The sequence below is a fragment of the Lepidochelys kempii genome, chromosome 3 (assembly GCF_965140265.1).
Source record: "Lepidochelys kempii isolate rLepKem1 chromosome 3, rLepKem1.hap2, whole genome shotgun sequence".
NCBI lineage: Eukaryota > Metazoa > Chordata > Testudines > Cheloniidae > Lepidochelys > Lepidochelys kempii.
Window position 1 is genome coordinate 208,423,625 of NC_133258.1, and position 16,954 is coordinate 208,440,578.

The 16,954-nt window shown below is 43.0% G+C and overlaps 1 protein-coding gene across 3 annotated transcripts in view; it reads right to left on the reverse strand.

The window, feature by feature from the left end:
- ZC3H6 (zinc finger CCCH-type containing 6) overlaps positions 1-16,024 on the reverse strand; it is a 74,589-nt gene extending 58,565 nt beyond the window's left edge. For 2 of the 3 annotated variants that reach the window (XM_073339896.1, XM_073339895.1), the window contains exon 1: positions 15,755-16,024. In XM_073339896.1, coding sequence (XP_073195997.1) covers positions 15,755-15,846 — 92 coding nt within the window. In that variant the 5' untranslated portion in view covers positions 15,847-16,024. Of the gene's footprint in view, positions 1-14,970; positions 15,217-15,754 lie in introns of those variants that run through there. The other variant, XM_073339897.1, reaches the window with a different exon arrangement.
- Between the last annotated feature and the right edge of the window lie 930 nt (positions 16,025-16,954).

Below are 16,954 nucleotides of genomic sequence, written 5' to 3' on the forward strand. Positions count from 1 at the left end.
CTATTTCAAAACTTCACATTTGGAATTAACTAGAGACTTTAAAAATTACTACAATTCACTCCTCCTAGGTATGTTAAATCATCTCATATCAAAATACTAAGATTGGACTATGGCATCCACAACCCAGTGGAAATCCTACAACCATTTGGTGGAGCAGGTTGAGAAGACTTCAGTTCATAGCTCAATACTGGCGCTACCTCAGGTACAGGATTAGTGACCAATTGAGACATCTTCTGTATCTATCCATTGTTGGTTCTCCAATCTTCTGAGGCAAAATTACTTTGAGATGGGATATTATACACACACACTGCCCATGCTCCTGCCCTGGCACAGTTTGTCATATTTTCTGTTCATTTTCTTTTCTGCCTTTGTCCTTTGGTTTTCTCTTCAACTGCATTTATTTTCTAGTTTTTGTTATTTTATGTTCTCTTGTTTTGTGGCAAGCCTTCTCTGTTTCCCATTAAGCAGGACTATACGCTACTTGGATAGGGGCAATAATTGATAACTCCATAAAACCAAAACCAACTCTTGCAGCTGAACTGAATGCACTGGGAACAGAACACAGAAGTTTTGGCCTGGAGGTTACTATTCAAGCCTGCAGTCTTGTGCATCTGACCTACTCCTGCAGCATTAGTTCGTTAAGGGGCACTTCTTCACCTCCAACTGCTGTAACACATTTGCATTTGTAAAGATAAGATTTGGGGTCCTGCAAGTTTCTCTCCTGCTGGTAATAGCTCACCTTACCTGATCACTCTTGTTACAGTGTGTATGGTAACACCCATTGTTTCATGTTCTCTGTGTATATAAAATCTCCCCACTGTATTTTCCACTATATGCATCTGAAGTGAGCTGTAGCTCACGAAAGCTTATGCTCAAATAAATTTGTTAGTCTCTAAGATGCCACAAGTACTCCTTTTCTTTCTACCCCCAATGTTGTTCACTTTCCCCCATCTCCTCAACTAGTCTGGACTGGCCCCTCAAGGTTTGGAAACAATAATTGATATTTCTATATTCGACTCACCGCAATACTTGACAGAAAATGTAAAACACAAAGCTGTTTGTTCAAAAATTATTTCTATAAAATTAAGCTGAAAAATCGTAAATATTTTTTATTCGTTATTTCAATTAGTTTAAGGGCGTGGGTATCTCCCTAGCAGAATACCATTCAATGAGAAAAAACTGCTCAAGCTGTCTGTCGGATAATAGACTGTAGTCTTTAAGCCATCAGTGAAAGGATGGTTTTTAGAAGCTTCTCCCTTATGAAAACTGATGAACATCTTTAGACTTTCTGAAGCCCTCAGCATAAGCTAAATAAAACTTTTAAGCCTGCTTCTTACCATCCCTGGAATGCAATCTGTGTTGATTTGGGGAGACAAAATTACCACTAAATTTAAATTGTTCAATTGTGTGATAATACTTCTTAATTTTTCAAATGCAAGATCACACAAAATTTGAGATCTGTACTTGTCCACTCTGCCAGAAACCACAGGCGTGAGCAGCTAGCTACAATAGGTCTTGATAGCTCTTAAAAAACAAGAAAAACACAGTCCTTAACAAGAAAAGGAGTACTTGTGGCACCTTAGATCTTTTTGCGAATACAGATTAACACGGCTGCTACTCTGAAAACAGTCCTTAACACGATAGGGAAATCAGATTTCCCTATCTAGTTACATTTCAAATGCAAAGAGAATGAATTCAACACTATTCTTGGTTATAAATATTAAAATGCATTTTAAAGAAAGAGAATTAAATTTTCAGGCTTTCTGAAGAAAAGATCATAACTCTGCTTCAGAAAGTCTTGTTTCATTGCAAGTCAAAAATGATGGTAGCCTGTAAAGACAAGGTTTTGATCAAATGGAACAGTAGGAAAACCAAAATAATATCTATGCCTCCAGCCAAGAATAGGAAACTAAAGAAGTGGTTTCAGAACAAAGAGGAGATTTTAAAAGATGCTTTCCTAGAGCTGTGCATAAAGTTCTTGAACTGACAAAAAGGAGGTTGTCCCTTCCTGAGGGGCCCACCACGGGTCTTCAGAAAACTCATCCCAAGAAAATAGGAAGATAGGACTTAGAACTGGAATGGATCTTATGGATCCAGTCCAGTCCCCTGCTGGCATCATCATCATATAAACCCATTCATAAATTTATCAAGCTCCATCTTAGAACTAGATAGCCTTCCAACAGAAGGAGTGGGGGGTAAACCTGTTTCAGAATCTCACTCCTCTGATTAGAAACCTTTTAACTTCCAGTCTAAATTTATTCATGGCCATTGCCCATTTGTTCTTGTACAAACCTTATCCTTTAGCTTAAATAGCTCTTCTCTCTCCTGGATGTCTACCCTACAGGGTATTTATAGACAACAATCAGATTTCCTCTCAACCAGTTTTACTAAGCTAAAAAACAAGCCAACTTCTTTTACTCTCCTCTCATAAGACAAGGTCTCCATTCCCCAATCATCCTAATAGGCCTTCTCTGCATCTGTTCCATTTTAAATTAATCTTTCTTGAACATGGGTTACCAGAATCATACACTGTTGCAGATGAGGTTTTACCAGTGCCTTGCACAGTGTCATTAATACTTGTCTATCTCTGGAAATACTGTAATACTGGAAATACCTTGCCTGATACATCCTAGGATTACATTTGCCTTTTTCATGACTGCACCACCAGTGGTCCCACTAAAGCCGCTAGGACTGTGTTAAGGTCCCACAAAGGAACCAGGTCTCAGACCAGAGGATGGAGATGAAGAAGCCCTTTAAAAAATCTTGCTATCATGGTACTGGAGAAGACAGATCTTCCCTGAATGGGGGGATGAAATGCTGGTAGCACTGCCAACTGCACTCTCAATGACCTACGCGCAAGTCCTGATAATTTAAGATGCAGCAAGTATTCTGAGTTGTCCAGGATACAAGCCAGTGTCAGCTGAATTCCACAGGCCATTGACCACACCAAAATCACTTTCATTTTACTGAATAGGCCATTCTAATAAGAGGACTTTGTACTGTTGAATAGGACCTGTTGAACAGCTGCAGAACACCACACTTCCTTTTCATTTAGCCATGAAGCAGCCACACTGTGAGATGCACGGGACTAAGCGTGGGACACAAGGTGCAGCCGTGATTCTAAGTGATTAGGTTGGGATGGAGAGGAAGCAGCACAAGAGGCTGAACTGACAACACGAGAAGATTCGAGAACCAGCACTGCGTTGGGCCATGCAAGTACAAAGAGAATGAGCTTAGCCTGATCCACCTTTGTTGAGGCTGCAAAGATCAAGAAGAGGTCTTACCCCTTCTTTGGATTTGGGCACCAGAAAGTATAGAAATAGAATCCATGACCCTGGTGTTCTGGCGGAACCTCCTCCTCTACCACTTCAAAGCCAGTAGAGGGAGAATCTGCTCAAGGAGCAGTTTCTCATGAGAGGGGTCCCTGAAGAGGGACGGTGGAGGGGAAAGATGGATGGCATAGCCCGATCTGATGGTGCTTAGGACCCAGATATCGGTGGTGATAAAGCCCCAGCCATTGTGAAAGTGAGCCAGCTTGTCCCCAAACAGAGGGAATGGGGAGAACAGGAGCGATGACTGGAACACTGCTCTGGACTAATGAGTCAAAATGGTCCCTTGGGGTTGCCAGGGAAGGGCATGTGAGCTGGCAAAACCCTGAATCTGACTGCCTCCTCCTATAGAATGTATGCCCTTTTCTGGGGTAGTCCTGCTGTGGGAGGGAAAGGCTGCCTAGATGTGCACTGTGGACATTAGTGCCGCTGCTGTTGATCACCTCTGCACCACTGGCGCGTATGCCTCCAAGGAACATAGGGTAGCCTTTGAGTCCTTGAAGGAGTGCAGAGTCTCATCCAAAAAGAGTGTTTGGCCACTGAAGGGCAAATCCTCTATGTGCTGCTGCGCATTGGGTGCACTATCCAAATTCTGCAGCAAGGAAGCCCTTCTCATGGTCACAGCCGAGGCCATCCCTCTGCGCAAAGTATGCACAACGTCCAGTGCAGACTGCAATGAAGTCTTAGCCACCAATCAGCCTTTGGTAACAAATGCCCGAAATTCTTCTCTCAAGGCTTTGGGCAGCTGGTCTGCAAATTCAGACATAGTTGTTCAGTTCACAAAGTTGTACTTGGATAGTAATATCTGCCGGTTAGCAATCCACATCCACAAAGAAGAGGAGATGTAAATCTTCCCGTCCAACAGGTCTATTTGTTTAGAGTCCCTATCCTTGGGAGTGGACTTAAACCTGCCCTGCCTGGCTCTATCATTCACCATGATTACAAGTAGGGTATCTGGGGCCAGATGGGAGTAAAAACCCGCAAATCCCTGCACCAAAATGAAGTAGTGCTTTGCTACAGGCCGTTCTGAAGCCAACATGCTGCAGAGGACTGTAGCAGGCTCAAGGAGCACATTGTGAACAGGAAGGGCAACTCTCCCAGGGGCAGATGGCTGCTGGGTATCCACTAACTCATGGGTGTTCTCCTACAAGAACTCAGCTTGAGTACTTCGGGAAACAGTCAAGCACCACAAAAGTTCAGGCACACCTTGAAATCCTCCAGTACCAAAGGGAAGAAAGAGCCAGACTCCACGGAATTGTCTGGAGAAAAAGGATGAAGCGGTTAACTGTGCCAGAGCTGGATCCTAGTCCAGGACTGATGGGCCTGGATATGAGGACTCTGGAGGCTCCATTAGGGGAAGGCTCACCAATGCCTGGCCTGTGATGACTTGATAGTCACCACCACACACCTGGTTCATGATCTCACCCTTGAGCGAGATGAGGAGTGGGACCTCTGCGACCGAGGAGTGTTCCACAGATACCACTGGTATGGATAGGGCATTGATGGCTAGTAGATGCCAGGCCAGGGACCCACATGCCAACCACAAGACGAGCACCAATCCTGTTACCCAGAACGCTCCAAGAATGGCCTCTGACGCGGGTCAAGCAATGGAGAATGAGAGGAGGAAGATCCCACTGTGGATGCCGAAGAGTCTCAGGCTGCAGAGGATAAAGATGAAGCCAGCCCTGAGAGTGCGAGCAACCACACTGACTTTTCTGTAGCCCAGAATGACAAGGGAGATGGTGGAAACGGTATCAGCAGCACTGAATATGCCTCTGCTGTTTACAGTGTTGGAAGCAGTGTCGACCCCGAAGTCAGCAGTGCACTAAGGTAACTGATGGTGCCAAAGTGGAAGGCAGGGAATGCCGCCATAGTAATATCGCTGACAGTGGTCACAGATGTGCCAAAGATGATCCTGGTACCGGAGAGGTCCCTTGTGCTGAGCCTGGCACCGGCCCCAGTTCTACTGACTATGAAAGGGAAACATCGGGGTACAGTGCTGACGGACTCACAGGTTCAGCGGCCTGCACAGCCAATGGAGCTATAAAAGACACAGCCCTGGCAAAGTCCTGGACCAAGGGTGTGGTTGGGACAGAAAGGCAGACGAGGTTATGTTGCTGCCTGACACATGCCAGTGCAGAAACAGCTGGTGCAGGCATCACCCTTATCAGTACCAGAATCAACAGACGCCCTGGAGCCAGAAACAGAGTCAATGGTACAGGATCTCCGACCTCCTTGACTGATACCAGGGAGCAGTTGATAGGACCTGCTCCATCCCATGAAAATGGTATTCACCGTGCTGATCCACACTCCATCTGGACAAAGAAGAGGAGTCACCACATGACCTGGAGTGGCCTCAATTGATCTTATGTAACCTTTTCCTTTGTGCACTCAAAAGGGAACTCCTCCATCTCTTCGGAGAGGTACCAACTCCAGCACACGAAGCAGCAGCACTCAGAACTCAAGGGCAACCTCCAATTTGACAAGACCCTTGGTGCCGAAGCAGATGCATGGCCTGTTCAACAAATGCTGCTTCAGATGAAGCTCCCTTGGCACTTGGGTCCATTTGGTGAATGATCTGCAAACTGAACACTGCTCCTTGATGTGGGTTTCGCCCAGGCACAGGCAGCATCCTGTATTGGGATTGTTGCTGGGGACTGCTCCTCTACATGAGGAACAATGTTTAAACCTTTGTGAAGGCATCACCAGGGAAATACTTAAACTACACCTAACTAACACTAAATTAACACTATACTAAGGGTAATAAATAGCTATATACAACTAGAAAAGTCACTAAAAATAGAGGGACTGTGAGATGAAAACCACAAAGAGGTCCAACTTCAGCCAGGATTGGTAAGAAGGAACTGAGAGATGTAGCAGTGTTGCTGCCTCATGTAGCAAGGGGATGGGCTATGGCCATGAGTCGCAAGCACTGCCATTGTATGGGCACTGCTAGGCAAAATTCTCTGGATCAGGTGTGTACACGCCCAGCGCACCAATGTGGAATACATGGCTGTATCTTCTCAAAGAAGGCGGTTTCCCTGTGGGAGTGCAGACATTTTCCCAGCATTTGTAGTGAACTATACCAGCATCCATTACTTCATCATGAACCCACCACAGTGCACACACATCCTTTTTATTTTATTATTAAACTTTTAATCAATTTTTTATTAATAGACATCTGTGCCCTCTGTTTAAACACATCTTTGACTGATGTGGTGTGAAATAAAGAGACAGTCCATTCACAAATTATCAAGGATTTTGCTTTAAAATAGGATGCTGCCACTTACAACTTTAAAGTGAGAGGAAGCCTTAAAGAGAAACAGTCACCAATAGTTTGCAGGACATTACTAAGACTAGAAAAAGTATCAAGTACATACAAGTTAACAAGCTGCAAAACTGTACATCTAACTTATCACTTACAGAGATGTGTAATCAAAAAAGGAAAAGATAAAAAGATGACAAAATTGAAAACCTTACACAGTAATGCTTTTACTACTCAAACTTGCTTTCTTAATCTGTACAGACTGCATGAACGGAACTCCTACAATTTAAGCAATTTCTTATAAAATTTCAGAAACCTAGCTATTATGGTAATACCAGTATATGTCCATTCAACAAAACTGAATCCTTTTCTTCCTAAATTAGAATTCGGTGTTGAAACATCAGTCTTGCCTATTATCTGAAACTTCAGTTGAGAGTAAAAGGAGGTTTTCTGTTAGGAAAGATTAGTTCTTACACATGTATATTTTGTAGACATTGGACCTTTTTGTGTGACAAGAAGTTGTGGTTACTAAAATCATACAGACCACTTACAAGAGCAATAAAACAGACTGGGCAATGGAGGTGATAAGTACTTAATTTACCAAAAAGTCCAGCAGAGAAATAATTAGACCTAAAAACGGAAAACAGGCCACTACACAAGACTGGCAAAGGCTAACCAATATGATCAGGACGGGGGCTACAGACAAGGAACAGCCAGTTTATTAGTAAGCACTCCCTGCAATAACGAAGTGAAAGATTCAAGCCAACTGTTAAACATTTTCCTGACGTCCCTTTATGTAATACCCTCCCGACCCCACAAAAAACTTTGCTAACTTTGTACTAAAAAATTGCTCAAGTCCATCTCCTACAAGCACAATAATAAAAATATATCATGTTAATCACCAATTAAAGCCAACATTCACATATATATCTCTACTGTCTCAACTTTACTGCCAGTCACAAATTCTGCAACTTCATACGAAACTCACTTGTAATTCTAACAGAGCCACTCCAAATGCAGATGTCCAATTCCTCATAATTACACTCAAACACAAAAGATAAATATTTACCTAATTTTCTCATGTATAAATGACATCTAGACTTTAGTGTTACAGCTATTCTACTGGAAAGATATCTATCTGCCTGGGGTCAGAGTTTAGGTTTTGCATTTCAATGTGACTCTGAAGAACTGGATATCAGCATAGTGAGTGCTCTATGCTGGAACTGAAATGTGTGGATTGTGTATATTTGGGTAGTATTGTATGAGAGTTGTGATTGGTGTGGATGAAAATGTTGGCTTAGCTGGTGATTTCTTTGTTTTTATTGATTGTATTGATGGGAAATATACTTGATTAGCCTTAATTTGCATGTGGGAATTTCCCTAGTTTTTAATTGGCAAGAAAACAAAATTATTTTTATATAAATTCTGCAGGAACACAACAGTGCTCTAATTGGTCATGAGAGACTCAATGCAGCGAGCATGCACTAGGCTCACCTTCTGCAGACGTCTGGACATATGTAGCGGAGTGTGTGCATTTGGATGTAGGGTGGAAGGTTATAACTGGTAGAATACCAATTGGGGGCATTTTAGATGGGAAATTTTATCAATGTTGAACATATCAAATGTTTTAAACCAGTCAAGTTTAACATGGTGAATACACTTCCTGTTTCCATGACTACCTCCTCCCCCATCTGTCCCCTTTTCATGTCTGTCAACATCCCTTGTAACTGCCTTCTACATTCCTTCAAGTTGTGCTCTCTCTCTCCCTTTCAAACAGTCCTCCAAAATACCCTTCTCCCCCAACCTTTCCATTCAGGGTTCCCTCTCCCCTAAAGCTTCTTTCACACACCCATCTTTCATGCCCACATGTGCCCTGGAAGGCACAGTGCCAGGCAGAAGGTGTATGGCTCCATGGACTTTTATCCCTCCTTCACTTATGTTCACACTGTCACCAGTTATGGAGAAACGATAAATACAACTGCAACTTAACTGAGGAGAAGCTATATTTTTTAAGCAAATTTTGTACACTCTATAAAATTCCAAAGAAAAGTCAGATCAACCCGAAAACTGGTCTGTTGGGTCGAGGGCCAAGGCAGACCTGGAGGGTAAAATCCAAATCATTTGAACAAGAGGGTTCCCAAGACAGGGCACCCTAAAATGAGCTTTTTCCAAAGTTGCAAAAAGCTTTTTAAGGGGATATCTACATAGGGAAATTTACTGACATAACTACATCAGTATAATTATACCACTGTAACTACGCTGGCATAACTCCCCATGCACATGCTCTTTTTCAGAGTGCCTTTTTTTCACTTTAGCTTAAATCACTTCCAAAGAGCAATACAAGTTAAACTGAAAAAGGTACTCTAAATCCCAAAAGAGCATGCCTTTTGGAGAAGTTATATTGGCATAGCTGTAGCAGAATAATTATACCAGTACAGCTGTGCTGGAAAATTTCCCTATGTAGACAAGTCCTAGTGTTTTTTTATATACACCTATGGAAGAAACAGGGCAAGAACTGAATACAATGTATATCACTCAACTTTCGTAGCCAAGATCTGGTGCATGGTACCAAAAAAGAAGGTCCATAATTGTAAACATGAAGTTAACAGACCTTTTGGGAACTACAGAGTGAGATGAGGCAGAGCTGGCAATTCTCTTATGGATTACTAGCATGGAACATACACTCTTTGATGGAACTCCTGACACAGCTTCAACACCAGCTCCCCTTTGAACGTAAAAGAGAACAAATAGGGGACAGGAAAAACGCTTCTCTGCAGGGATTTGTACCAAAGACCTCTAACATCACAAAGCAGACATCTATTACATGATGTAACAGAATAACTCTTTTACCTGGTTGCATTATTCTTACATAGGGTAAAGAGAGAGACATGACATAAACTTGCTGGTTCAGAGTGTCTTACTTGCCCTCATAAAAATATCCCTTTTTGTGTAGCAATATCCCTTGCTACACAAGCACTCCACTGGAAGCCAATAATTCTACACTTCTTTCTTCCACTAACTGGCATTAATAAATCCCTTTGCAACTCACACGGAGAAAAGCATCATATACATTTAAACTAGAAAGGATGCAAGTATTCATCCCCTTTTACAGTTACAGATAGGAGGACTGAGGACCATTATATAAATGTCACTATACACACACACACAAACTGATGAAAAAATACTACCATCAATAATAATCAAGTGTACAGACAGGCAAAATAAGAAAAATGCTTCCTGAGAACTTAAGAGTTTGATTTAAGGATATTTACTTTTATATTTTGACACACAATGTTGACAATGTGTTTTAATGGTTATAAAGCTTTAACTTTTTAAATCTCAATGTCTACCTTCATTAAATAATTATTGTCTGACCCCATGTCTGAACTCCCCATTATTTCCCACAACTGTGAAAACGTAAGTCAATAAAAATGTAAATCAATAAAAAAAAATACTTGAAGCAGATAATTTTGCACAATCATGGAAGTTTAAATCAATAAAAATGGGGAAAATGCTTGAAAATGAACACTGATATTATCCATTGAGATTATAAAAAAATAAAAATCAAATTGTGCCAAGCCTATTGCAGAGCCAAGTTTCATCCACTAAGCCATGCTACCTCTCACAAAGATCAGGTCAAATCTACATGCTCGGCCAAGCTGTCCACACAACACAGCCAAGCCTGCAACCAACTAACATACATACAGATAAACTTGCCCTCGCTAATAACCACACATGATAGACCTTCTGACTGAACACTGTTGTAGTTAAGGTGATAGGACTCGGGAGAACTAGCTATGCTAAAGACTTCCTATGTGATGCAGGGCAAGTACCTTATCAGGATTTTCAGGTGTCCATTAGTTTTGGCCACTGATTTTCAAATCAAAGGGCAGGCAGAGAAATCATCTGTGGAAGGGTTGCTGCTCTCCTGCCACACGGAGCTGGCTGGGTTCTAGTCTGCCTTTTGTAGGTAAAAGGCACTGGGAAACCTACCGTCAAACAGGCTATGGGGACATGATGGGAGTGGGTTTCTGCCAGGAAGGGCAACGACAAGCTGCTAGGGAAAAAGAAGGGACCTCTCCCCATAACCCCAGGTTCCACTGCTCTCAAGTCTCATTTTATCATTATTTAAAATAATGAAGGAAATTCAGCAGAAAAAAGACTTTGCTAAGATGGAGTTAAGATTTCAGCCACAAGACACTATCTTGAGTAGTTAATCTTGCATGCTGTCACCTTAGTTCCCTACTTCCCAGTTTTCTAGCATTTGCCATTCCTTTACAGTAAGAGACACGTGGAGGAATTTAACTCTGCATTTTGATTTTCTAATATTTGAACTTGGACATTTAAACTCATGTCCAGGAAAGGTATGACTACCCCTAGGCAACGTTATGTGGCCACAAACTTAACTCCACCTTAATTATTTTTTTTCTCTGGTGAATAAATATTTACATATTTTAAAATTTTCAAAGTAACTGGTCATGGCAAATATTTGCATATTCAATAGGGAGAAGAGACTTTGAACACTCATGAGTAAAAAGAGGGTGTATGGAGAGAGGGCAGTGGCCTGCAAGAGGTATAGAGTGAGGGCCTGGAAAAGAAGAGCAATTAGACAGAACAACATGGAGCCAGGATGAATGAATAGAGGAGCAAGAAAGCAGAGAAGAGGGACTAGGAGGACAGGTATGCTGGATAGCAGGATGTCTTGTGCTGTACCTCTCAAGCCCCCTCAGCTTTTACGTGCTTTGGCTCTCCAGCTCGGTATCTTTCCAACTTTCTTGCTCCCTGACTCCCCTGAACTAAAATACTCCAGTGTTCCATGCAACTGGGGAGCCAGCGAGACCCAAGTAGGCTGGGGGCGAGAAACTTGCAAACTACAGTGGAGCAGAGAATGATAGAGACTGTATGCTGATTTAAGCTTACTGTTGCTCAGCCTACCTAACCCCAGCTCTATTTCTCCCACCACAATCCCTACTCTCTAGCACCCACTGGCCTTATGACTTATCAGAGCAGAGCACCACTCTGGTAAACCACAGGAAGTTTGTCAGACAAGTACTATTTCAGTAGCAGACCTTGAAGTTATGCTTGCCAGGGTGTGGATGAAGAAGTGCCAAGGAACTGGGGTGCCAGAAGGGACCAGGAAATTCCTGGGATAGCTGGAGGAGCCACAAAGAACAGGAAAGGCAGAAAACCTGTGAGACAGACAGGCTGGGCAGCCATGAGCCTATCTGGCTCACCTGGATATACGCAGATGATAGCTGGTGAGCTGAGACAGGCGGGGCAGCTTCAGAAAATGGTAGTAGCAGAATGAGCTGTTCCATCGGCTAACCTCAGTCAAATAGGCTATCTTGTGTGTTTAATTTTAAAATGTCAGAAATTTTCTACCTCAAAGATACTATCAGAATGTGCATAGGATATCAGAATGCGTACTTGTGTGATGACTGGGATTTGCGGTTGTTAGCAAAAGTTACCAAAAACATGAAACAAGCCAATTTTTCAAAAAAGAAACAATTTTCAAATGTTTCCTCTGCAAAAATTAGTAAAATTTCACTGCTAAAGTTACATAAGAAGTTCAGTTGTCCCACTGGAGAGTTATTTTGTCAGATTTGAAGACTAAATTAAATCTTCAGCATATAAAACAGAGGTAGTATATTTTAGTCATGCTTTAAATTGATATCAAAACACAAAATTACTTAAAGAATCACTAGTAAACCCTCCATAATTAATGCCTAACCATTCTGACTTATATTAGGTCATTATTATTATTTTTTTACAATAGTTATTGGTATAAAATAAATCTTACAGTCTGACTATATATTTAGAGAGGTGCAAAACAGCAAAAATGGAACCAGTACCTGATCTGAACTTTCAAATAAAAATATTCATCCCAAATCATGGAAAGAGCTATATTTTTAAACTTTCCTGCTGCGGTAAACATGGCACTAGTTCAAACATGGCCCTACTTATTGCAATCAAGCCCCTTTATGCTTGTAGTTCAGTATTATTCAGGAGACCAAAGTAGTCAGAGTTGTACTGGTGCCATATTCTTTTGTATCTGTAAAAGCTAAGTATTCAATTCCTATGCCAGACATGCAGGGATATAGCTAGTAAAATCATCTACTGTGTGATTTAACAATATGCATGCCTGCGGATCAGTTTAAAAGCAAGGCTCTGATCCTGCAACTGATAGGAGCACCAGTAGACTGCTGCACCCATGCCAAGCCTCACTGACTTCAGTGGGGCTCTTGGGGGAAGTCCAGGAAACTGTCCACACCATGCGTTGCAAGATCAGGGCCCATTTTTATGTATTTATTTGAGCTCACAGACTGTTCTCTTCACTAATCCTCTTAAGACACCTGCTTTATTGCAGAAATGTTGTGGTTCTTTGTATATGTAAATAGGGCTGTATTTTTGTGTTTAGTGTTTATTTGCTGTAGTCTCAATTTGTTTGTTTCTTGTCTATGTAAGGAAGGGGTTGTTTCTATTTTTCCATATTTTTAAAAAATGCACACTGTGAGTAATCCTTCAGGAGAACTAACTTCATGTGAAAGTTGAGCTTTTTCTATTTAGTTATCTGTGCATGTAAAAAGAAGTCCTACATAGCTTTTTGGGGAGAAAAGTATTTTCCTCACTCAGTCAAAAGAGTTAAATTAATTTTCTTCATTTTTAAAAAATTAATCTTTAAAGTAAGACCGTGAAAAGTTACAGCCCAAAGCAATACTTTCCTCTTAAAAACAAACAAGATTAAACTGGGGTAACTGTGAAAGGTAATTTGCAACTATCTATAGCTGTAATGAAAATTTAATTCTTGTAATTCTAAAGATTAGATTAATGCCAAGATTGCTAAAATGTTAACAGAAGTGTCACTGATTTACATAAAATCAGGATCTGCAACCTTTTGTGTACTGCTTACCTACTATATTGCCACCCTTACTGATCTATGGGACTACTGCCATAGTAAAGTCATACTACTGATCTACTTATGTAGCAAAACACTGAATGCAAGGCAGAATTGGCTCAGACTACACACACTATAATTTTATGCTACTAAAAAAAATTATATTGTAGTAATGCTTCTATTAACGTCTTCAATTTGGAATGGATACTGATCAGTTACTCAGATTTTATCCAAACTATCAACCTAAAAACACTGCATTTTTCTTTTCAACAAGATAATACAAGGGACAATTCAATCAAAACTATTTTCACCTAAAGATGTTCAAACTGAAATCCACACCCCTTAAGTGTTAATCATGTTTTCTGTGATTTTTTTTTTTTGTTTAGATGAGTTTGTGCCTGTTTCAGAGTAATCAACCCATAAGGAAAATTTGTAAACTTCCTAAAATGTATAATGCATTTTGACTGGGTTGAATTTGCATATCTACTGTAAAATGAGAAGGCATATATTTTATCTCTATTGTTTTTCTTTTCATTATGGTAAGTTTATGGTGAACACACCTTGCTATGAACTATTAATAGGGGTAATTCAGACAGTCAGTAGGATTGTCTATAAAATGTATTATTTATAAGGCATGCTTAATTTGTTTATTGTTAGGGCATCATGTTCTTCCAGAATTTAAAAATAGTATAAATAGATGTTAAGAAATGTAATAAGTTTAACAGTACAATTAACCTATTAAATTGAAGATATTTAAACAAAGCTATAAAATAAGAATTTAACAGTTTTCCCAGTGTAGGAATAAGTATACTAGTGAGCATAATTTTTGAAAGGCACTTTACATGTAACAATTTAAGCTATAATACTGATACTGAAGAATTTCAAATTAGAAATACTAGTCTTTAGTGAAACAATGGGAAAGAATTCTTGGGTCCCGGCATCACCACCAATACTTGAACGAAAATGTGAGCCAAACAGTTACAAAACCTGAAACAATGTTCTATGGTAAAAAGAGCATGTTCCATCAATATGTGACTGGTATGCAAGTGTATACTTTAAGCAAGTTTTTTGGGCAAATCTGATGAAGTGAGCTGTAGCTCACGAAAGCTCATGCTCAAATAAATTGGTTAGTCTCTAAGGTGCCACAAGTACTCCTTTTCTTTTTGCGAATACAGACTAACACGGCTGTTCCTCTGAAACAGTTCAAGACTAGTGATACATTAAAAAGTAAAAATACTGTGTCTTCCCTTTAACCCTTCAAATTTATTTAAAGGTAGCCTTCTCCATCATTAACTATTATATGCAGTAGCACTGAGATTACTTTAAAAATTAAAGATGGGAGGGATAATCGTGAGACTAAAAGTTAGAGGATCCAGAGGCTATTCCAGATCAGGGATTCACTGTGTGTTTTGGGAAAGACATTTAACCTATGTAGGCCTCAGTTTCCCTACCAGTAAAAAAATAGGATTAATAATTCTTACCCCACAGGGGTGTTTTGAGGTTTACTTAGAGGTTGTGTCATGTTTTTCAGTCATCTGATAAGAGCACTGTAAATGGTTGGGGAAGTCTGCAGAAGGTTGGGCAGCTGTTGAAAATCACCATTACAAGGGCACTCATGTGCTTTCTGTCCACGTGCCCTGAATGACGGGGAGTGGTGAGGCTAGAAGAGAATTTTGGGGCAGTGCCTAGGAAGGCCAGAGCTGTCTGAGGATAGGATCTGGACTGCCAACCAACAGCTGCAGAAAAGAAAGGGAGAGAGCCGGAAGAGAGCTCCTTACATCAGGAAAAGGACTCTGGTTTGCCGCGCATGGGGATTGAGAGGTGGCAAACATAACGTCAGTCAGACCTTAATCTGCATAAAAAAAGATCCAGTTAAATGTGGCGGGTGTAATCTGGCGAGAAAATGAGGTTAAATATGGCCCTAGTGCGAGGCTCCCTGCATAGATTAAAACATTCTCTTCCACCTGACGGGCAGCACGGGGTTGGGGGGTAACAAACACAACGGTGACAGTCAACAGACACCCGCTGCACAGTGCATCGTATGGAAAGAGATGGAACCAAAAAATGAGATGTCAAATGCATGCAAGAAAATGCCCCTGTACTCAGGAGTCCCGCCACCCCCTTCCCTCCCCCCGCCGTATTAACCCCCCACTTCGCAGCCTGGAGGTGACCTGGCCCCCAGCCCCGCACCCCCTTACCCCGCTAGGCACATTAACCCACAGCATCACCGTTATGAGACGCGGAGAGAGAAGAATGTTACTCGACCTTTCGTCCCCCGCATGGTGCCTGTCAGAGTCGGGCATGTTTGGGTCAAGGACTGGGTTTGGGGGGTTGGCGAACAGGCTTTCAAAGGCCATGGTGCGGGCCCTGGGGTGAGCGGAGGAGGAGGAGGAGGGAGGTGGAGGAGGAAGGCAGGACACTGCTGCTGCCCGTGGTGGTGGTGAGGAGGAGGAGGAGGCGGCGCGCGCTCGGCGGCGCAGGAGGAGGAGGAGGAGGAGGGTCGGTCCCTCAGCGAGGAGAGATGATGAAGGTTTCACTCACGGTTACTTAGTGAGACACTAACAGTCACTCTGTGCAGGAGGCTGCACAGGGTGAGCCCGGCCGCCCCGCTGCCCGCTCTGGCAGTCCGCGCGGGCAGGCGGGGCCGGCGGCGCGGCGGCGGCGCGGCCCGGAGGAGCAGGCCCGGGGCACAGGAGGAGGAGGACACACGGGGGGTAGGGAGTGCTGGTGGCCGGAGATGCCCGGTTATTTCTTCCTTACAAACATGGCGCCCGCCCGCCCGAGACACTCGCACAAAATGGCGGCGGCGGCGCGGCCCGAACGCGCTCAGCGCCTCGGCCAACAACAACAGCTCCTTCCGCGCCAGGAGGAGTCGGGGGGCGATGGCGTCGCACTGCCGTCGCGGCGCCCCCGCCCCTGCGCTCCCATTGGGCCGCGCGGCTAGCGTCACGGAGCGGAAAGCCGGCGATTGGGAGAACTCGCTGCCAATCGCTGGAACGAGGAGGCGGGCCTTACCGATCACCGCCCTCCCCTCAGTCAGATTGACCGTCTCGGCAAGGAATAGCGTTCTCCTCCGCGGCGCAGGGATAGCTGAGGGCAGGGAGAAGAAAAAAAGTCCGTCCGTGTCACGTGCCTTTCAAGGCGCGAAAGGGGGAGGAGGGGCGGAACCGAGCCTGTGGCAGGGCGCAGGGTCTGGCCCAGGGCTGGGGAGGGGCAGACCCCTTATTGCCAGTGCCCAGCAGCCCTGGGTGGTGCCCGTACCCCAGCAGATAAATAACAAACCCAGGGGCGGTAACAAACCCACTAGCACCTGGCGTTTGACCCTCCGGGGAGCCACCTGCCCCCACGCACGAGCGCCCCCCTCAGGTCCACAGCCCAGCCTGCTGTGGCAGAGCGCATGGCGACGTGGGCTCGGGCTGGCTGCTTGAAGGGGAAGGCCGGTCATCCTCTCCTCTGCTGTGGCTC